General features: G+C 30.9%; 2 protein-coding genes and 1 long non-coding RNA gene across 8 annotated transcripts; 2 read left to right on the top strand and 1 right to left on the bottom strand.

Moving 5' to 3' along the window:
- Positions 1-293: 293 nt before the first annotated feature.
- On the top strand, positions 294-4,659 carry LOC117239375 (protein stunted-like). 2 transcript variants are annotated; one of them, XM_033504876.1, is made up of 4 exons: positions 294-899; positions 986-1,116; positions 2,535-2,586; positions 4,478-4,659. In XM_033504876.1, exons 1-3 carry the CDS (start codon positions 871-873, stop codon positions 2,546-2,548), a joined length of 174 nt encoding a protein of 57 aa, XP_033360767.1. In that variant the 5' UTR covers positions 294-870; the 3' UTR covers positions 2,549-2,586; positions 4,478-4,659. The 2 variants fall into 2 exon arrangements, with proteins under 2 accessions (XP_033360767.1, XP_033360768.1); XM_033504877.1 differs by lacking the exon at positions 2,535-2,586 and having other exon boundaries at positions 315-899; positions 4,478-4,656.
- Positions 1,123-1,969, top strand: LOC117239376. Its single transcript, XR_004494428.1, has 2 exons — positions 1,123-1,702; positions 1,926-1,969. It is a non-coding gene; the product is annotated as an uncharacterized LOC117239376 (long non-coding RNA).
- LOC117239372 (negative elongation factor D) lies at positions 4,591-22,416 on the bottom strand. Of its 5 annotated transcripts, none has more exons than XM_033504871.1 (12): positions 22,369-22,416; positions 20,541-20,721; positions 18,262-18,481; positions 18,071-18,178; positions 13,178-13,327; positions 10,470-10,600; positions 8,993-9,180; positions 8,653-8,905; positions 8,364-8,574; positions 5,042-5,182; positions 4,836-4,965; positions 4,591-4,732 (listed from the first exon to the last, which is right to left on the bottom strand). In XM_033504871.1, the coding sequence occupies exons 2-12, from the start codon at positions 20,714-20,716 to the stop codon at positions 4,698-4,700; spliced, it is 1,743 nt and encodes a 580-aa protein (XP_033360762.1). In that variant the 5' UTR covers positions 20,717-20,721; positions 22,369-22,416; the 3' UTR covers positions 4,591-4,697. The 5 variants fall into 5 exon arrangements, with proteins under 5 accessions (XP_033360762.1, XP_033360764.1, XP_033360761.1 ...); XM_033504873.1 differs by lacking the exon at positions 22,369-22,416 and adding an exon at positions 22,051-22,301 and having other exon boundaries at positions 4,591-4,770; positions 4,816-4,965; XM_033504870.1 differs by lacking the exon at positions 22,369-22,416 and adding an exon at positions 22,051-22,300.
- Positions 22,417-22,911: the final 495 nt, after the last annotated feature.

The following is a 22,911-nucleotide window of genomic DNA, read 5'->3' as shown; positions in this document are numbered from 1 at the left end:
TAGGGAAAACCATCCGAAAATTGAGTCGTGAAAAATCAACATGTAAGAAAACAAAGTTCTCGTTCTTGCGAGATATACAGAGATCAGTAGAGTGCCTTTGTCTCTGCTGAGATATTCACAGTCCTGTCTTGTATATTGATTCTTCATGACTCAATTTTCAGACGGTTTCTTCAATGCTTTTGACATTGAGTGGTTAAGACCAATTTATATAATCGTGGTCCTTTCTTACCACGGTCGTATACACAGGGTCTGGAAACTCCAGTGGAAGGGATAAGGTTGTTAATATCCGGAGGTGTGTTTTATAAATCAGCCGCTAGCCATAGCGCTGCGATCCATTTGTTAAACTTTTGCATTTAACGCCATCTTTGTTATCCTTACCACTGAAGGTGAAAAATATAAATTAAACTTTTCATAATTATAATTTTATAACAATTTTTCAATGTATTTAAAGTAAACATGCAATATTTTATGTGACACGGTACAATTAATTATGTAAATAAATGTAGATTGATATAACACAGAGTACAGTTCAGTTATAGACACAGTCGTATCGGAGATTGTAGATTACAGATACAAGGCGCGCTACAGAACCAAGCCTAACAAATCGATTGAAGCGCCTTGAGAGACATTTTTTATCCCCAAAAGAGCCTTATCCCCTCCACTGGAGTTTCCAAATCTGAGTGTGTATACAAGAACAGTTATTGCAAGGAGTTATACAACCGTGGTTCCTTACGACTTACGCTTACGACTTAAGATCGTGAAATTAGATGCAGATATAAGAGATTCGGTTAAAAAACGATTTGATCAATTTCAATTTATCACATTGGAGTTAAATTAAAAGCACTATTTTAAATAAAGCTATTAGCAGAAATGTCTGCGTGGAGGCAAGCGGGATTAAAGTAAAATATTTATTTCAAAGATACTTGCTTTTAATGTTAAATATCCACTATTGAAAAACATTATATAATCTGTGTTCACATTTCAGTTATATTAATTATTCGCAAATAGCTGCCAGACTTGTTAGACAAGCTTTGAAAGCAGAGCTCCGATCAGATGCCCTAAAACGTGATGAAATAAACGTAAAATTTACCCAATGGAAAGATGGTAAACCTATTAGTAAGTATATAACTGTAATTTTTAACTTATTTTGTATTATTTATACAGAAAGATACAGTAATATTTTTAAATAACGTGAGTTTATATATATATTATATAAGATGTGTACATATATATCTGTGGCTGTACGGAAAAATGCTACATGTCACAATTTCAAAATGTTTGAATTTATGCATTAATTAAACTGTAGAATATAGGATTCATGTATTTCTCAGAAAAAATGCATAAAAATAAGTTTTATAGGTTCAAGAAAATAACGTAATTCAATCAAAGTTCAATATTCAATTCATATGCATTAGGCAAAACAATGCGAGCCCACCCAAATTTGGAGAATACGAATACTTTGATCTCTCATGTGTAATTGCTTTTATTTCCTATTTTCATTAATCTGCTTATACCATAACTTATTTTATATAAAATAAAATGACCAAAATTATATTCTACATATATTTTTATTTTATCAAGAATAGTATATTATTTTGAAAAAGACAATATGTACATTACTTTGTGTTACTATCTTATACAATTATACTATAATATAAACATTCTATTCTTTATTTGCAGGTAAAATAATTATAGTTACCAGGTTTTGTATTCTGTTCGATATAAAGCTATATTATTTCAGTATATTATTTAGTTACGTATAGTTAGAAATCATGTACCTTCAAAAATTGATCCATATCTATAAATCAGTATCTGAAAAATACTGGACAATTAGATCCATTTTAGCACATATATATTATATTTCACTATATGAAGTATCCTTCACCAGATGTTACTTCAATTCATGTGACTGTTATTATTTGCAGCGAGAAATGCTTCACATTGATTCAAATGGTTTCATAGAGAGGTGCATTCTTATGTTAATAGTTTTTTTTTCTGTATGAACTTTGATGTATCAGGAACTTATGAAAGTCAACTTTATTTTTTTAAATGGAATCATATACCTTTTAATGCATTGACTGATGCAGCTCGTCACTCCCTATATAGAAATATTAACTGGTTTATACCTAAAAAAAATTTGTCAAATTTAATGTGTAAAGGACAAGGACAGACGCTAAGCGGTATTCTTGTGTTCACATTGTCTTTGTCTTTCATACATTGAATTTCACAAATCAAAGTTAAAATATTTGCTAAACTAATTGTTTTTCGGTATAAATAGGTTAATGCTTTTGTGTAGGGACAAATTGCATTGATTGATGTATTTAAAAATATATGATTCATTTGCTATTTAATGAAAACACTAAAATTTCTATTCAATTTTTGTTCAATAATAAAAATGCCCGGTAGTATGCGTTATTTTTGTCATAAGATAGTTGGTCAACAGTGTGTTAACAGGACACGTAGTGCATACGTTATAGCATATTAAATTATGTGTATATATATATATGACTTACAATAATACTTTTTCATTACAGCTGAAAAACAATAATAATAAACAAATAAACATGCGTAAATGTACAATCATGTGTAAGTCTTAAATTCGGATTTCATATAGTGTGAAATGTTTATATAGGAATGCATGAGCATTATTTATCACAAATATTTTAGTGCATAACATATAACAGCAAGGAGATTTAGATATGGAGATTCCCTGTTCAATATTAAATAATTTACTACTAACATATTTACTATATAAATGTGTGAAATGTGTGAAATTTATATAAGTACAAGGTATAATCGAACGGTATAATCATAGATAGTACAATCTAAGAAGGCTTGATATGATAAAATAGAAACAAAATATATAATAATCATTTTTCAGACAAGATTTTAATTCTGAGTAAATCGATGTCGAAAATTCGTCGAGTACACGTGCACTTAGCTATAACTTGCAATGTATCGCTTTTAGTAATATATATATATATCTACAATATATACAAAAAGTATTGGCATATCAGTGTATTTATTATAGCAACATATTAATTAATTAGGGTGATTTCGATGATTTTTTAATATGTTGTAAAACTCAATATTTTGATTAATTCTTTTCTGTACACTAAGAACTGAGCTCGCTTAGTTTCCGAGTAATTCGCAAAAAATTGCCGGTTCTTTTTAGAGTACATTGAATTATTCTGTATATAGTACATTCTATAACGTATGTGTTAATATTGCTGGTCACCAACTGCTATTAGTTATTTATTTATAGGTCCCGTGCACAATTGCATATACAAGGCTGTAAGAAATGTTTGTTACAACTCAATTAAAAATGAATACCATTAATGTACATTAATTGGGTTTGGATTTTCATACAACTGTACACATTTATAAATACTCCTTTATCAACAGAAAATAAATACCTAGCAACCAATACTGACGCGTACGTTGGCACAGATTTACAACTATAGACTGAAACACACTGTAGTGATATCAGCAGTTTTTTTTAGAATATCTCAAATGCTAAGGTCGACCGCTGGTTATGTGTATAAGAAATAGTAGTTCAAAATATTGATATCTATAACATATTTCAAAATTATCAGAATCAAAGATGAGCTACCTTTCTGTTTAAAATACCTCAAAGAATCAGTTAATGCAAATAAAATCGTAAGATTCCATTTTTTAAAAAATGTACATTTGGATGTGCCGATGCATTTCTGTGAAAAATTTAACTATATGATAATAAACAGTGCAATGTAATGCAAACAAAGCAGTCTTTCTATCTACAATAAGAACAGAGTTATAGTTCGGTTCGGTCACTAAGTCTAGGTTCGGACCAGAATTCGCCTTGTGGGGTTGGTTTCTGATCACCATTGATGTTTTTATCACCATTTGACCGACCCCGGTTTCGTCGACATTGTTTATTTGTCGACATGTTGAAATCACTGACAATATTTTCGTCGACGCTCATTTCACCGAACTGAGTGAGTGTCTCTGAGTGTCGAGGAGGACATTGTTGGTATATAAATGATGTCGATAAAACTAGCATCGATAAAGATATTGTCACAAACTAATCCCACCCTGTACATATACAATTAGGAATCGTTAAAATCTAAACTAGATTTTTCCCTTTTAAGTGAAAATGAGGATTTATTCGGAAACACTTCCAAGCAAAAATAATATTAAACATTTTCATCTCATTTTCATATAGAAGCATTAGTTTCGGGATTGTATAATACCATGAATATATGCTCTGTATGTTAAGAGATACCTTGTACATCATAATTGATTAAATACTAATAGTGATATACACTAACATATAGTTAAAAAGCATATGTTACATATAGAATATGTTACAATTTTGTTATGGACCGTTTGACATTTTAACGTTTTATTGAGCAGAAATTAAACTTATTTAATTTTATTCATTTATTTAAAAAATTTGGTAAGTTACAAAAATTACATTTCGTTATTTTTGTTGCAGAAAATCCATAAATTATGATATCACAGATCGAGGAAAAACTCATCCAACTCTTCAAATATATATATACATATCCTTGGATATTGTATATGAAATCAGAAAAGGATCTAATAAAATAGTATAGAAAGAATTTATATATAGCAATTCAACATTCTTATATGAAGTAAAAATATCTAATAATATTATGAGCTTCTTTCATTTAATCCACCTTCCTTGCGATAGATCATCTTATAGTCGGGCAATGTGCTTTACAGTGTACTGAAAAAGTCAGATCAGAAATTAAATATAATCTACATGTAAGATTTTATAAACTCAGATCAGAAATTAAATATAATCTACATGTAAGATTTTATAAACTCACCTATAAATTCTGAAACAAGATCATTGTCGCTATCACCACGCATTGTACCTGTAATTTCTTCATCTTCAACCATAGGAAGAAATAAATGAATAAATTCAGCTGTATATGGTGGAGCTATTGCTTCTAAAACCTAATACAATACCATCTTAGTATCATTAAGCATGCTGTGTATGTACACATTTATTTAAAAAATAATTTTACAATACCTCTGTAACAAAATATCTAATTAACGATACATCTGTGTCTCCACGTTGCCAACACTGTTTGATGTAACACACTACTGGTACCACGCAACCTCTACTTAATAAGTTCACCATTCTATCAATTAACATTTTTTTCATTTCCAACTGAAAATTAAAGAAGAAAGGTTATTAATTCACAAAAATAGTAAGTATAAAATTGCTACTAATGTGTTTTACATTCGTTTCCTTAACAACGTGCTAAATAAGTAAGAAAATTAATAAATAAATTATAAACTTACTCATAATGAATGCCCAAAATGGCACAACTAAGAATGAAATGACTACAGATGAAAAAAGCAAGAATGAATTTTTTTAATCTTTTGAGTAACAAATAATTTTCGGAACTATGAGAGTGACATTCTTTTCGATATATATGTTAAAAGAAATTCATTCTATATCAAGTAATTGATTATATTATATCAAATTTGATTGAACTTTACTCAAGAACAAAAAATTGATTTTTTATATTTTTAATCTTGTACTTTTCGATACGTAGAATTTGAAAATACAAGTTTTAAGTTGCGGTCTATCTAGTGGTGTGGTATGAATCTAGTGGTTCAAAAGTTATGACTATATAAAATTGAACATTTCCAGAATATATTGCACATTATTTTAACGCTATATTGACTTCTATCCATGTTCTATGCAATGATTGGACTCCATGGAACCACTGACTGCACGTGAATTGCAGTTATTTTGGCGGGTTAAATAAAATGTATTTGACTACATGTATTTTGCGTATGTTTGATCTTTCACCCTGATATAACTTTTATATTTACTCATAATACTTTTTCCAATGTTTCCGGGGTATTCATTTGTGTATTTTTACGTCGTTACGTTTATTTTCGTCTTATTTTCTTTTTTATCGCCTTTTTTATAGTCTTTCACTTTATTTTTTATTCCTTTTCATTCATTTCAAACGTTATGCCAGGTTAGCTGTAGAAGGATACGTACATAAAACAGTCAATCACCATGGTTTTGGTCCGGGTTAGGATTTATTTCCCAAGCGTCGTGGAACGGTCGGTTATGTTAGTATAAGCTAACTTTTTCGCGAATTTAATTACAGCCTCTCATGGTATGCATACTCAAAAAATAAAATCCAATTGGCAACCATCTAAATACTGAAAAAGGGTCGCTTCCATGATGACATATTTGTCGATCGCCTATACGAATTTTTATATCGACATTTTTTCCGTCATAAGAATATCGATTTGATGGCATCGTTGATGGCCGAAATCCAAAGATATTACATTTTTAATAAGATAAGCGTAAGTTGAGAGCACGTAAATGCTCATCTGTGCGGTTCACTCATTGGATGAGGTATGGGTAGAAGCCAATATGACGTTAAAGTAACAATATCCTAAAAATGGTTAGTTTTACATAATTGCAATTTCTAAACCACTATTTCGCAACTTCAAACCTGCATTTTCGGATTCATTAATCTACCGAAAGCATAAAAAATTGGGTATAATTGTACGTAAAAGAAGTCAATAATTTTTGATCCTCTAAAATAATATTCAATGAAAATAGTAATTTTTCTTCAAAATAAGAGTTCATTAGTTGTTATTTAAAAATACGGAATAATATATGTCAAATTTATTACGAAGATATTTTAAAACATCCGCAAAATAATTTTAATTATATAGAATATTTGATTTTAATTGTATTATTGCAAATATTTTAAGAAGTATCCTTAGAAGAAGAAAATGCTTTGTGAAAAGTTGTCGAAGATCGGGGACGACATTGTAGATAATAGAATATAAGTAGGATGTTGCTAGATAGAGATACAATCATATCAGAGAGCTGTGATGTCGCCCGAAGGCTGTAGATCGTCGCAATGTCAATAATCTCTATCGCCGCGATAGTGCGTGTTATCTAAATGTTCGAAAAGCGTGTGGATCGCTTTCAGCTTTTGACTTGGCGGTAATAAAGATACTCTCGGCGAAATAATCGGCTACATTAACGGTATACGGTATAAAAAGATGTTCAGAATGACAAGCTTAACAACATGTGTACATATGTTTCAAGCTTATTCAAATCGGTGAAATATCCCCTTTTTTACATAATTACCGATTATATTTTTCACTTGCGGCATCCCATTGAAGTGCCATATCTATCTCGTTTTCTCTTGTTATATCTATCTTCTCACTTTTCGAGCTGTGCAGGAGTCAATTCTTAGAAGAAAAACACTATTCTAAAAATCTATATTTCAAGTGGTCTTTGGAAGAGAGAGAGAGAGACAGAGAGAGAACCCTTGAATGTCGAATTACCAACAAAAAGTATCGGGCAACCCAAGCATTCATACGTTGCGAGTACCTACTACGCCAAAGCCTGTAATCTCGAGTACCCGTACATCCAAATCTGCGGCAGATTATTAAGTTTTTTTCGAACATATGTAATTTCAAACGTAATATTTTGTTTTCCTTTTTCATTTTTTCTTACGTTTCCACTGTCGAGTTAATGTATGTTAAACATTACTTTTATAAGAAAAAAGTTGTCACATTAGGTTAATTATAAAACATGATTATTGTCATAGAAATTCTGGAATGATTATCAAGAATTGCCGACTTAACGGTCATGAATTTCCTTCATTGAGGTTATGTAAAAGAAAATGTTTATGCATACTAAACCACAATAGTTGATAAACTAACAAGTCCTTTTCCACAAAAAGGATGGATTATAAACACATTCCGCAGTATCATAATGCTAAGAATAATATGTAAGAAATGCTAAGAACTCTTTAAAGCTAAAGAGGAAGAAGACAAGCATGCATTAGCAATTAAGTCAATATCTTTGAATATTTAAAAATTTAAATAAATTCATTACTTTCATTGTGCTATGTCATAAACTTTCTAATAAAATCATACAGGAAATACCTAAATTTTTCTCATTACTCATTTTGCAGAAAGAAATACGTCATGACATTCCAGGAAATATAAGGATAAATTAATTATTTTTTAATACAAATATGTTAATACCTTTTTATAGGGAATTAGTTGTATCGATCAGTGCATTAAAAATTATATGATTCCACTAAAAAAATGTACGTATCCCACTAAAAAAATGTCATCTATCTTAAATACCTTCACCCGCAACATCCTGCTATATTTTACGACGTTCTGACGATCTCTTGTAATGTCCTAAAAGTATACTCTTCTACCTAGCGTACTTTTCGAAATATTTGCAATAGTAAATTAAAGTGGATACACTCTGTATATATACACTCTGTAGTATACACTCTGCATATTGATATTAATTATTAAACATATGGTTAAAATATTCTTACCTGCACTAGTATTTCCAGTTCGTCTTGTTTACTTTCAAATAACTGTACAAGAAGTTGTAACACTTTTGGATGCAGTAAAGAATGGCAAACTACAACTTCATCAAGTAATGCAAGATGTACAGGACAATGTTCTGTGCACAATTTAAAATATGATGGTTCAGTTACAGTACACTCCACCCATCTAATTATACCTACACTTACAACAGGAAATCTGAAAGAATGTTGATTTTACTATATATAGAAATAAGAAATATCATATGACCACTAATATAATTTGTATACATTATACCTTATGCACTGATATAAAGTTTGTAATTCTGCTATCAATTCAGTAGATCCTTTATTAATGTTACAAATGTTATGGACTTTTTCTATAGCTTGAATAGTTGTTTTTAATTCATCCTTATTTAATTTCCGTGAATGCGTCTTCTTGGCTGGAATATCACATACACTAGCTGCATAAGCTAATAAATATATGTATTTAGACTTATGCTCCGGATTAATTTTTACACCCGGTTTAAAAAGTGCATCAACTAATAGTTCTGGAATTAATGAATTATTATTTTGTATATATTATAGCAGCTGTAAAAACAACAAATTGCAATTTTATAAATTATGTATATTAATACCTAAGAATTGTGGATTACGAAGTAATTCTATAGGAGGTGGTTCCGCAGTCGAATAATTTCGAAATAATACGGTAATATCAGCAGGATTTAAGGTATTCCGTGATAACATGGATGCAAGTGCTTGACATGCACTAGGGCTACTTGAAGCTCCATTAAGTGCCATTGTTATTGGAGTAACATCATGATGGCTGTAAATATATACATATATAATACATATATGAATTATAGAATCAGTGTGCAATAATGTTGTATTTATTAAATTTTTAATTAATTAAAACTCAGTGTTAATTAAATGATGGTTATCCTCATGAATTCAATATGAATTATATTTTTAACAAATGGAATAAACAGACAACAAATTACCTACACTTCAATAAACAGCTTTTACTAATAATTTTGTGAGTTGTTTTTGATAAAAATGATTTCAAACAAAGACTAGAAAACAATATATTTCATTAATGTTAATAAAATATTTTCAGAAAGCAAACAGTTGATATAAAAATAATATATGTATCTACTAAATAGGGAAACAACCAACTTTTTTCCCGAAATCAGATAATAGCAGTCAATTTATAGAATAGACACAATCGCTCAGTATTATCATTTATAACAGCTATAATCTGTACAATAACGATCCATCACTGAGTTATCTAATTGCGACATCCATGAAAAAGTTAACGAAACTGTAAATCTTATTTTGAATGATAATATTACATAAAGAAAATTCAAGGCTCTAACAGCCACAGACTTGTATCTACAGATATCCTTATTCCCAAATATCATATAAGGATGTGTAGTTTTAAAATAAACTTTTATTGTTATTCACCACGTAAAATAAGTTTAAACAAGTAAATCTCATTACTAGCTAAGCATTATGTCCGTGGGACACCACTCCAAGATTTTAATTTATATGAATGCGATATTACCCTGCAACGTCCCCCCCTGCCTCGAGTGCCTATGAAGATTTCCATCACATAAAAAAAAATGGCACATTATGTTTATCTTCTGACAAAATCCAAAATTTCCCTATATTTGTAAATAAACAAGCAACAAACATTAATCTTTAAAGCTTACACAATTTCCGCATTTCTCTCTATTCCTGTTACTATTACTAGCCTCTTAATCTAATTACTGTAACTAGTCATTACTATCATTATCATTACTATACTTATACGTTGTGTGCTTGCCACATGACATTATCAAGTGTAATATCATATGCATGTATACGATGTCCTATGATCGATAATACATTTTATCGTGTGGCTGAAGAGTTAAGATAATCAAAATATTAAGAAAACCATATGATAATTTATGTTATCTCTGTTCGTTTGTACTCTCTGTTTAAACAAATTAGAGAAATTTGGAAAACAAACTTATTAATATTCTTTGTTATTAGATTCTATTGATCCTAAGTTGAGAAAAATTGAACACTCTCTGACTGTATATACTCGATAAAGTAATAAAAACTTTTTCTTACTTCTGTTGAGCGCATTTAGTGATTTCCTGAGAAAGCCTTTTCATCATAAATCCACCACGTGATTCTTGTGCAAGAATTTGCAACAATACTTGACTGTAGACGTAAGTGTGTTGTCCATGACATACCATTTTCTGGCAAAAAAAAATTATATAAAGACATTATAATATTTTAAAAATATACTTTTTACTATAATACAAATACACACTGTAACATTTTAAATATATGTATATCATCCCTCTATAATAAAAAGCAACTACGAGCAAAAAGGAAGAAGGTGATTAAAATCTAAAAGAAAGCAGGAACTCCCAGAAAACGAAAGCGTTCATTAAGGTGGAGTTAAAGGAATTACAATTCATAAGTCTATACTGTATGAAGATAATGATGCCTGGCATAGGCTAAACATATAGTCAGGACTATACATTTGGTTAATACAGTGAGTAAAAAAATTTGAAGGATGATTTCTGAAACTAAAATAAGATGAAAATCAAGAATAAAAAGATTGCGTTTTCTACTTTGTTTTTTAGTTATTAACAATTAAAAATTAGCCGAAAACGCGATTTTTTTATTCTTAATTTTTCTCTTATTCTAGTTTCAAGAATCACCTCTTAAATTTTTCTACACCTATAGCAGAACACCCTATATATAGTCCTGGAACTAGCGTCATTGCTACGTAGTCAATATAATAGTCAATATAAACTTTAAAAATTTGTGTGTCGATAGTTTTGATAACAAAAATGAACAAATTCAATTCCTGGCTGGACGAACGTAGGGATGGGAGATAGAGAAATGTGCTGTCAAACATGTCAAACTTGAAAGTGAAATTTTGCGGAAAGTACAGAAGTTGAAAATGAAACAGTAAAATATATAAAAAATCAACCCTCTAGTGGAGTAGTTATCCTCAGTTTAGTAGAAAATTATCCTTTCCGGTATTTCATGGAAGACTGTTGTATGGTAACTACAATTTTTTAATTTTATCTAGACTGAACCTTTATGTAATAGCAGATTTTATCCTGAAATATGTAAAAGAATGCCCTAGCAGCATTAAATTTTTTTTTAAATCTTAGCGAACAATTGACATAAAGAACATGATTCCGGCAAATATAATTTATTTTTCTCTTTTTTTTCATTTAATTTAATAAACGATCAGTTTTATTATTGTAAAAATTACTACCATATGTTTTCGGATGATGATTTACATTTTGAATTTGATTCTTGATTTCATGCCAGAATGACGAAGATCAGAATTCCGAGGATGACGATTGAGAAGTTTAAGATGATTGAGAGGGGTGTTTTATTATTTATATAAAGTTGAGACATCCGCATCATACCGCACGGCGATTTCAATGGTCTGATATGAGTTTTTCAAATATATTTCCGGATATAATCTACTGTTACACGAAGTTTTAGCCTAAATAAAATTAGGAAATTGCAATTACTGTTCGACAGCCTTTAATGAGTTACCAGAAAGGATTTGCTGTATTAATGGACTTCCAGGGTTGAACTTTCATTAATGAGTTGATTTTTTATATATTTTATTGTTTCATTTCCTAGTACAAGAAGTTTCAGTTTCTATATTTTCAGCAAAATATCACTTTCCAGTTATACCACTTTAATAAGTTTAACAGTGTACCTCTCATCCCATGTCCATGTCCACCTAGCCAGGTATAGATTTTATTTATTTCTGCTATCAAAGCTATTGGCGTACAAATTTTATGTTATTGCCTCCATAAAAATGACATTACTCTGGAAGAGTAATATATTGTGACAGAATAGCAAATAAATAATTAATTGGAAGTCATTCACATTTTCTTGCAATTACTAAATCTCAATTCCAATGAAATAAGTTAGAATAAATTGAATGTGAAAATGCAGCAGGATTGTATAATTATGAACACTTTGGAAACTAGATTTAAATTAGAATCCAATTTTATAGATATAAATTACACTAAAAAATGAATTACTCTATATAGAATGCTTTTGGTATAGAATTTGGAACGGAAATGAACCTGGACACATATTTTAAATTACAATTATAATGTACTCTCTGCTTATTTAATCCAACTTCTATATAACAGGTATTATCAATCATCTTCTTGTGAATTCGAATAATTTGTGAAGAGACAAAAAGATTGCAACATTAAGAATAAGAAATTACATTATCATATATATAGGTTATCTCATTTAATAGGTTATCTATTAATGTATATATATATAATGAAACTATGTGTACAAAAAATGATTTCAAGTATTTACAAAAAGGAACTATGCAGTCAGAATTATGCTAGTTGAAGACATAAAGATAGAAAATTTTTATACATATATAACTACTTAATCTCTCTTAATTTCTCATTAACTGTTTAAATATTTTTACAATTAAATTATATTTCTTGTTTTACATTCTGCAATTTTTAAGAAAATTATATACAAAACAATATAATTAAATTTACCTTATTATTGTGTGTTATATTATAGAAAATACATTCAAAAACTATATCCAAAAAAATATAAGTGACTTTCACTTGATTTGAATGCCTTCACGTAACAAATTCCTTTCTTCATATTATATTGCCCTTGAATTCTTATACAGGACATTGCTTTATGCTTAAAAGACTTTCCAAAAATCTTATTCTGTATGTGTATGAAATATAATATACACATATTATACTTTAAATTGATTCAGAATATAAATCATAAATAATAATACTTACTGCACATTCTTGTATACTTGACTGCCAATCTTCTGTATTTTGCAAAAATCCAGCAATTGCAGTTTTTAAAACTCGTGAAAATACTTCAATTTGTTGTGCAGCTGTTGAAATGCTTGTAATTTCACCTTGAAATCCAGCATCAGATATAAGCTGTAAGAAATGTAAAAAGGATACAAAAATTCAATAAAATTTGTATAGTACGTATTAAATGTTTGTAAAATATTTCATATATAATAATTGTGTAATATCGTAGAATAGATTTGAATTAGAGATCGGTTGAAAATAGAAAAAACCGTGTACGTCGTCTTTCGTGGTTTGTTTACATCCAAGAGCGCCTAGTAACAGCGACGCGAGAAAGGATAAGCAGCGTCAAAACAGAGGTACGGTTTCATATTTCAAGGAGTGGCAATCGAGAGGCCAGAGTATGTGAGTCGAAAAGTGTGTATGTGTGTGAGAGGACGAGAGCGAATTGAGTCGTTGAAGAGTAGAGTCGTTAGAGGTTTCGAGTTGTCGAAGAGTAGAGTCGTTAGAGGTTTGGAGTCGTCGAAGAATAGAGTCGTGAGAATTGATAGAGTTGTTAGAGAGAGAGAGTGTGTGTTAGATTCGTTGTGACGAGAGTGATCAAATAACTGTAAAGTTATTTGATATAGATACGAGTATTGCATTTAGTTTCCGTTAAATATCGTTCTCTGTCCAATTTATATTTGTATATTCAATTTAATATTAATAAATTGTAAGTAATCGAAAAAAAAATTTCTATCCTTATTTTTCGATATTACAAGTGGGGGCTCGTCCGGGATCGAATAGGACAGAAAACGACACCTTTTAGCGGAGCTATTTGTGCTAGGGTAGAAAAGACTAACAATGGCAAACGTTGAAGACGAACGATTGTCGGGTGAAGAGGATTTGACGCTGGAGGAGCTGAGGAGTAAGCTCGCACAGATGAATCTGCCTATATCCGGTGCGAGATCTGTGCTGGTTGCCAGGTTGAACTCCTAAGGGTTCGAAGCGTGGCGAAGAACCAACAAACCAGCGAGATCTAAGAAGCAAGCAAGGAGCCGAACGCAGTCAAGAGGGAGAGGAAGACCTCAAGAAGCTGAGGACGAAAGAGCTAAGAGCGCGTCTCGCTAGCTTGGGTTTGAAGGTAACGGGAAGAAAACCCGAACTACGCGCGCGGCTACAGGCGGCCCTAGAAGGGAACACTGTATCGTCGGAAGAAGAGAGCTCCGACGAAAGTGAAGGCGGTAACGTTCAACCGTCGCTAATTTTCCGGAGCCTCGGTCCACTAGAGATGTTCAGAGTTTCCTTGGTTTGACGGGATATTTTAGAAAGTTTGTGCCCCGATATTCTATCATTGCGAGACCATTGTCAGATCTGTTGAAAAAAGATGTCCCATTTAGGTTCGAGTTGCGCGAGCGAGAAGCGTTTGTAAGACTGAAAGCAGCGCTGAGCGAGAAACCGGCGTTGAAGCTATACTGCATGGGGGCGGAAACTCAGCTACATACAGATGCGTGTAACATGGGATACGGTGCAATTTTGTTGCAACGCGACAGTGAGGACAACGCTTTTCACCCTGTCTATTATTCGAGTGGAAAGACTTCGCCGGCTAAGGAGAAATACACCAGCTACGAGCTTGAAGTTCTGGCCATCGTGAAAGCGCTAAAGAAGTTCCGCGTTTACCTGCTCGGTATCCCATTCAAAATTGTTACAGATTGTCAGGCATTCGCATTAACGATGCGGAAAAGGGACCTGTGCGTACGTGTTGCGAGGTGGGCGATCCTTTTGGAAGAATTCGACTACAAGGTAGAACATAGACCCGGGAGCAGTATGATGCATGTTGATGCGTTGAGTCGAAATCCGCTACCTGAAGACATGCTGATAGACGAGGACGAGCGAGGGATTGTTGCACGAATAAGGAACGCGCAGCTGAAAGAGGACGACCTGCGGCAGATCCGAGAAAACATGGAACAACATGAGGCCGACGGGTACATCGTAAAGAACGGCATTTTATACCGAGAAATAAGGGATACACCGTTATTGGTCGTGCCAAAGTCAATGCAAGCTCAGGTGATTCGACGAGCTCACGAACGCGGTCACTTTGGCATCACCAAAACAGAAGCGTTGTTAAGGAGGGATTATTGGTTCAGAGGAATGCGCGAAAAAGTAGAAAAGGTAGTGCAGAGTTGCATCGACTGTATCCTTGCAGAGAGAAAGCAGGGAAAACAGGAGGGGTTACTAAATACCATCGACAAGGGGGAATTACCGCTCGACACCTACCACGTCGATTACCTTGGGCCATTACCTTCTACAAAAAAAAGTTACCGACATATCTTTGTGGTGGTGGACGCGTTCACAAAGTTTGTATGGTTGTATCCCACCAAGTCGACGGGTTCTGCCGAGGTCATTAGTCGCTTGAGGAAGCAGTCTGTGAATTTTGGGAACCCGAGGAGAATCATTTCCGATCGTGGAACAGCATTTACGGCCGGCGCCTTCGAAGACTACTGCAGAGAGGAAGGCATACAGCACGTTCGGACTACAACTGGGATCCCGCGGGCGAACGGACAAGTGACAACGGAAAGAGTGAACCGGACGCTTATCCCACTGCTGACGAAGCTATCTGCATCAACGCCGGACAAGTGGTTCAAACACCTGGAGACAGCGCAGAGGTATTTAAATGCAGCTCCCAATGTAAGTACGAACGCTGCCCCGTTCCAGTTGTTGTTCGGAACACGAATGAGGCTGCGGGACGACCCACAGATCAGTCAGCTAATCGGGGACGAACAGGCCGCGGTGTTCCAAGAGGAACGAGATCAGCTGCGTGCAGACGCAAAGAGACGGATTGAGGAGATCCAAATCCGAAACAAGCGGACGTATAACAGGAGACGCAAGAAGGCGACAGCGTACAGGACGGGAGATCTAGTGGCAATCGAGAGGATGCAGAAGGGTCCCGGGCTAAAGCTGCATCCGAAGTTTCTTGGACCGTATCGGGTGATAAAAGTCCTGCGAAATGACCGATACATAGTGCAGCGAGAGGGGGAGCACGAAGGGCCACGTACAACTTCCACGGCAGCCGATCACATGAAGTGGTGGAATGCTGACGATAGTGATGTAAGTGCGAGCAGCGATGATGAGCACATCTGAGGGCAGATGAGATTGTCAGGAAAGGCCGAGTGTAATATCGTAGAATAGATTTGAATTAGAGATCGGTTGAAAATAGAAAAAACCGTGTACGTCGTCTTTCGTGGTTTGTTTACATCCAAGAGCGCCTAGTAACAGCGACGCGAGAAAGGATAAGCAGCGTCAAAACAGAGGTACGGTTTCATATTTCAAGGAGTGGCAATCGAGAGGCCAGAGTATGTGAGCCGAAAAGTGTGTATGTGTGTGAGAGGACGAGAGCGAATTGAGTCGTTGAAGAGTAGAGTCGTTAGAGGTTTTGAGTTGTCGAAGAGTAGAGTCGTTAAAGGTTTCGAGTCGTCGAAGAGTAGAGTCGTGAGAATTGATAGAGTTGTTAGAGAGAGAGAGTGTGTGTGTTAGATTCGTTGTGACGAGAGTGATCAAATAACTGTAAAGTTATTTGATATAGATACGAGTATTGCATTTAGTTTCCGTTAAATATCGTTCTCTGTCCAATTTATATTTGTATATTCAATTTAATATTAATAAATTGTAAGTAATCGAAAAAAAAATTTCTATCCTTATTTTTCGATATTACAATTGTGCAAAAATTATATTATTGCAAACAAATTACTTGTGTAATATAATAAAAGTTGATGATACATATATGTACAAAATTTGTGTACAAATTTCAATCTGCTAGTTATCTTTTAACCAGAAATTTCTATGATCGTGAAATTAATAATCAACAAAGACGAACAAATCTCAGATATACTGAGATGAATTCTTCCAAATATAAGTACATATAAGCTACTTATTATAAAAATAGGGTAAATCCATTTTCTTTATTAATGAGATATTTAAGGTTTCGTGGTTCATACAATTAAGAAATATAAGTACACCCTAGAAAGGTTTCACCATGTTGTATATACTTTTAACACAGGTAAATTTACTACGCAACGATTTTTATAAGAATACATTACGAAAAAAGGTGTTTTTATAAATCTGAGATAGAGTTGCCTCATTTTCATAATTAATGATAAAAATTTAGTCGTTTGCCTTGTTCCAAAAATAGTGAATGAGAGTCGAATTAATCGAAATAGTTAATAACTATTTCTGGTGGCAGCAATTACCATTTTGATTTAAATATAACTCGAAAAATCTAACTGTTACGAACACCGAAGATCAAGGCCAGATCGTAACACAGTCTTTTATTTATTTTTTCAAAAACCGTCCGTTATACGGAAAAAAAGGAATATAACATAAAAAGTACATTTTGGCTATATTTATAACTTTCGTCTGACATAATTTTTATATAATCGATAATTTAGAAAATAATCGAATAAAACTGATTTTATTATAAATACTTAAATAATTATTTTAATGTTTAAGGACCCAGGGACATGCTTTTTCGTTATTCAATCGAGTTCAAATTCTGCACAAATTATTTTTTTAATATTCAATATCTCAAAAAAACTTTGTTTTTATAGAATTATTATTAAACTATGTTATAAGCATAAAAATTGGTAAATTCTGAGGTACATTTAAAAATGTTTGTAATTGTCATTTTTCTATGCATTTTAATTTATAGAATTAGTTAGCATGACTTCTAAGTGATTCAAATAATACACTACAAATAATGCAGAAGAATTTAGTTCAAAGAGCACACCTCTTATATGTATAATGTTATTACTACTATTATATTTATCTATATATGTAATAACAATATTTCCAACAATTCCTATTTGAATAAAAGCAATATTTTAATAGAAATCTTACCTTTATAGTGAAGTTTAACATCAAGCAATCAGGATATTCTTCTGCAAGTCTGTAAATAAGTGACCGCCAAGTAGGATGTTGTATCATTTCCGTTAACCAAGCAGGAGTCTGATACACAAAATATTGAACTTTAAGTATTGACTAAGATTTAATATTTAATTCAAAAATCAATGAAGGATTAAAAAACTTACTTCACCCTCCTCTGTGAAGATTTTATCTGCTTTTTTCGGATCAAATGTTTTCAATATCATATCTTTTAAGTTGTTTTCTACCATTGCTTGTACATCTGTAACTTTAACTCCAGCGAGAATAAGCCATTCTGCAAGAAGATTTGCCATTTGAGCACAAGCTGTATAGTTTTTAGATAACAACTCTATCACTTGTTCTGGGTTTCCACCAGCTTGAAAATATCTATAAAGTGGGAAAAATAATGATATATTATAATATAAAAAATATCATTACATTTCTTTTAAATTTCACAAACAGTGCACCAGTGCATAATTAAATACACATATTGAAATTAACATCATCTATAGTAGCTACAAAAAAGCACATATCCTTACTTTCTAATAAAGCATTCCTTTATCAAATTCTAGGTTTATAATCACATGAAAACACTACTATATAACTAATATTACTATACTATAGTACTATTATGTGATATAAAATTTAATATACTGGGACCTAATTAATTAATATATAAATGTTATAATAAATATAATGGCTTGCAAATACTTTTTGTAATCATTCCATATAGTAATCTAAATAGTTGTTTAAAATAAATAAAAAGCAAGAAAAGATTAAACTATATATACTTTATTAAAACACTTTGCAGGAAAATAAGTAATGGAGAGTATTTTATTAAATAAAAAAATTTTAATCTCTATTAAAAACTAGTTTAATGACCATAGTAACTTGTAATCAAAGAAACATTATTACCAAATATTGTCTTTAAAATCAGAGAATGTTTACTTGTATATTTTTGTACCATTAAATGAAAATTTCATCCTGTATGTAACATTATTTAATTTTTTATAAAATTATGAATCCATTATTTACCTATATCTACAGGTAATAACAATGTTATGTTAATAAAATTCATTAAATAAAACTAATGAATGTAGTAGTAAGAGGAATATCATCAATATTTAGTTTCCATTTCATCATTAAATATACATAATGAATTTTTGTGTAATAATTATAAATTCTATAATAGAGAATTTTATTTCAGTCTTTTCATGATTGTTTAATATGAAAACATGAAATGATTATTATGAGATTTGATAAAATATATAGAAATGTGCAGACCCTCCCTGTTTCTCAGGGTTTCGGGATGGATCAGTAGAAGTTCGGGCGGGATCTCCATATCCATATCACTCGGGCTCCCGAATGGTTCGGGATCCTAAAACTCAATTTGGGTATCGACCATAGAAGTATCAGCATGAACAAGCAGCCTAACTTCGTGTCAGCTCAACTAAAATCGCACGAATCGACTTAAGGCTTGGAAGCCCAAGATCCAGCTATTAGGAGGAGATAAAGTAATTACAAAATAGTACAATAACTTTACAAAACGAAATATGTATAAAACTAAAATAAAAAGACCATAAGCAAATAAAAACACACTATTTGCTACAAATTCTATACAAAGAAATCAAATATTCTACAATCTCAAATTTGCAAAATTATTATTAAAATAAAAATAATTTTCTTCCAAAATTTTAAATATAAATTTTGAATATGAATATTTATTCATGTAAAGCTTATTATCATCGTTTCTTTTTATATCTTTATCTCCTCTTAATATTTCCTAATAGTTGGATTTTGGGCTTCTGAGCCTTGCCAATCCCATTCGACTTGTCGAATTGACAAGAAATTAGACTGCCCACTTTTAATTATTTAGCATGCTGATACATAAATCTATTGCTGATACTCGAATCGAATTTCGGGATCTCGAGTAATACAAGTATATCAAGATCCCGCCTGAATTATCTTCTATTTATAGTTCATATAGATTTGAGTTAGGTGTCATTTTATCCAACTGACATGGGTCGGTCAGTAACCAACACCAACCCATACCCTGTTGCAGATGCACAATTATAGGCAGGATTTACTGTGTGTGGTACTGACACTATAGATGGTTTCTTGGGAATATCTTGGAAATTAAGAGAATCCAACATTTTCGTGAAAGGAAAAGTTGTTCCAAATGTTGGGTTTTACAACATATTCGAAAACCATTGAAATTACTGTTAAAGCTAAACTTCTAAATAATTACCTAATATCTTATATAATATAATATAATATATAATATCTAAATCATTTTGTTTAGCAATATAAGAATTAAATTTCTCTGGCTTATGATTCGGCAATATGTTTCAAATTTTGAAGCAAACTGCGTAGATGCATTCAATATACTATATATCTATAATGAGTAAGATTAATGTGAACTGCACTATTTAATAAATCACTATACCTTTTAAGTTGTGCAAAGATACCAGGCTCCATAATGTAATCTGGTGTTTTAAATTTATCCAAGCATTCATTTAATATCTCTTGAGGATTATCAAAACTATCTTCTCCTATGCATTCTTCACTTCTTGTCATTTCTTCTGTCCAAGCTCCACGATCCTCATCATAATCCATCTCCATTATTTCTAAAAATAATACATAATATTTAATAAACTGGTTTTTCTTCTACATATTGATTAGTAATATAAATTTTAAAAATTTTTGCTTTGTTATGAATTGATATTTCTGTTGCAATAAACAGCTATTAAAAAAGGAAAAAATGGAAGAACTAAAAGTTTCATTACTACTCTCAAACAATAAAATTATATAAACTAAATGTTGGAAATAAATATGTCTCAAATAATTGAAATAATTTTATTTTTTCTTCAAATTGGAAAACTATTGCTTATATATTATATCATCTGAGAGTAACTATTAAGGTAAATTTAATGATATACAAGACATAAGATTAAAACAATTAACTTCATATGATTTTTTATGTCATCATATGTGTTTAATATATCTTTTGCTTTATTTCGACAATCACAATTATCCTCTATTTAAAAAAATTGTAACTATTATGATTGGAAATGCTATGATTGAAATTAAATTATTATGAAATATATGTATATTTCTTGAAATATATGTACCACAGTTTACAAAATTAACTTGTTGTATTTTTTTACATGGTAATCATGTAGAAAAAACAAATATAAATATTCAATTTCAAACTTTTGCGACTTATTCTGAACAGATTGGTAACAAAAATAACGCACACTTGCAACTTGACATCTTGATATCTTGTGTCTGAAACTTTCTATGACATAAAAATTCTTACTCTTTCAGTATTTCTTTTAATATACAGACAACAATAAACAATAACTCAAAAGATTTTTTCTCCTGTTATCTTCATAGTATAGTATAATAGTATAATGTAATTTTTGTTGGTCTTTGAATGTCTACTAAAAATATAAAGCTTAGAAACTAAAAATACGCAGTATCTGAATTTTTTTGTGACCATCTGTATACATTTTGTAAAAAGTAACCTAAGATTTATTTTGATATTTATATATTGTTATCAATTTTATAAAGTATTAATGTCTAGTTATTTAAAATAGATTAAAAATCTCTCTCAATTATATATTTTCATGAAAATTATTGGTACAAATTCTTGTTTATATAATTCTTTTTTCACGAAATCTAAACATTTATTATAAATAAGATAGTACAACCAGGCAATAATATTAAAAAACAAAATCTCAGCAGTATATTAATTAGCAATATTAGTCCAAATGAAAGATGTACTTCCTTTACTAAATATATAGGTATCTTAACCTATATATTAATATGTACTCTTTGTATACATATAGAAATTTTAAAGCTAAAGATAGGTTAACTATTCAACATATTTATTTTAGTTAATACTTCCATAAAAACTATTAAATATTTTATACTTTTTAATGAAGATTACTTACTTTTAATTTGTTATGATAGATTTAACGCACAAATATTTTTAAGTATTTTATAAATACGTAATACAATTATAGACAAATAATATAGATAAACATGTAATATATTGAGCTAAAGACTCATACTAAATATTTCTTTCTAATATAATGTATTAAAAAAGAAATTGTGTTTTTTTATACTTCAGGTAACAATGAAAAGCTTTCATAATAGAAAATTCTCATGTACTGATATACTTAAAGATTGCAAATACATCATACTACTACCTATATACTTTATAGTTAATACCACGATCACGTTGATTCTACCAAGGAAGAAATACAAACCACATATGTATTGGGAAACTTAGTGGAAGCGTGGCTTAGATTTCAGTCCTCTAGTGACATAATGGCGAACTACTAACGGTAGATTTTTCAGTCTTTTTGTTCATTTATTTAAATTTTAAATTATATACATATATGTATCGATAATATAAAAGCTGAATCATCTTTCGTTTTCCTCGTATAAAGTACATGATTGCATATTTGTTTGTTAATATAATGTGCACATATATGTATTTACATATATGGTAACAAATAATTCTTTTTACACAAGAAACATAATTAGTTGATTCTAATTCAATTAAATTTTAATCAAATTTTATCAATTCATATACCTTTTAGAGAAATAGTTTTACAAACCATATAAAAATTTAATAGAATTGAAAGTAAGTTATTCTAATAAATATAGTATTAAATTAAAACATTTTGAAAATATATAGTTTACGATATATGTAGTTAGTTATTACCGATGATCGTGTGTATGCACTCGAGACTAGACTAATATATTTATTTATTTTACTTTATTAAAAATATATAAATAATACCTTT

Source organism: Bombus vosnesenskii, unplaced genomic scaffold (genome assembly GCF_011952255.1).
Source record: "Bombus vosnesenskii isolate JDL3184/JDL3185 unplaced genomic scaffold, Bvos_JDL3184-5_v1.1 scf7180000013957, whole genome shotgun sequence".
Lineage (NCBI taxonomy): Eukaryota > Metazoa > Arthropoda > Insecta > Hymenoptera > Apidae > Bombus > Bombus vosnesenskii.
This window is presented reverse-complemented; position numbering and strand designations above follow the sequence as displayed.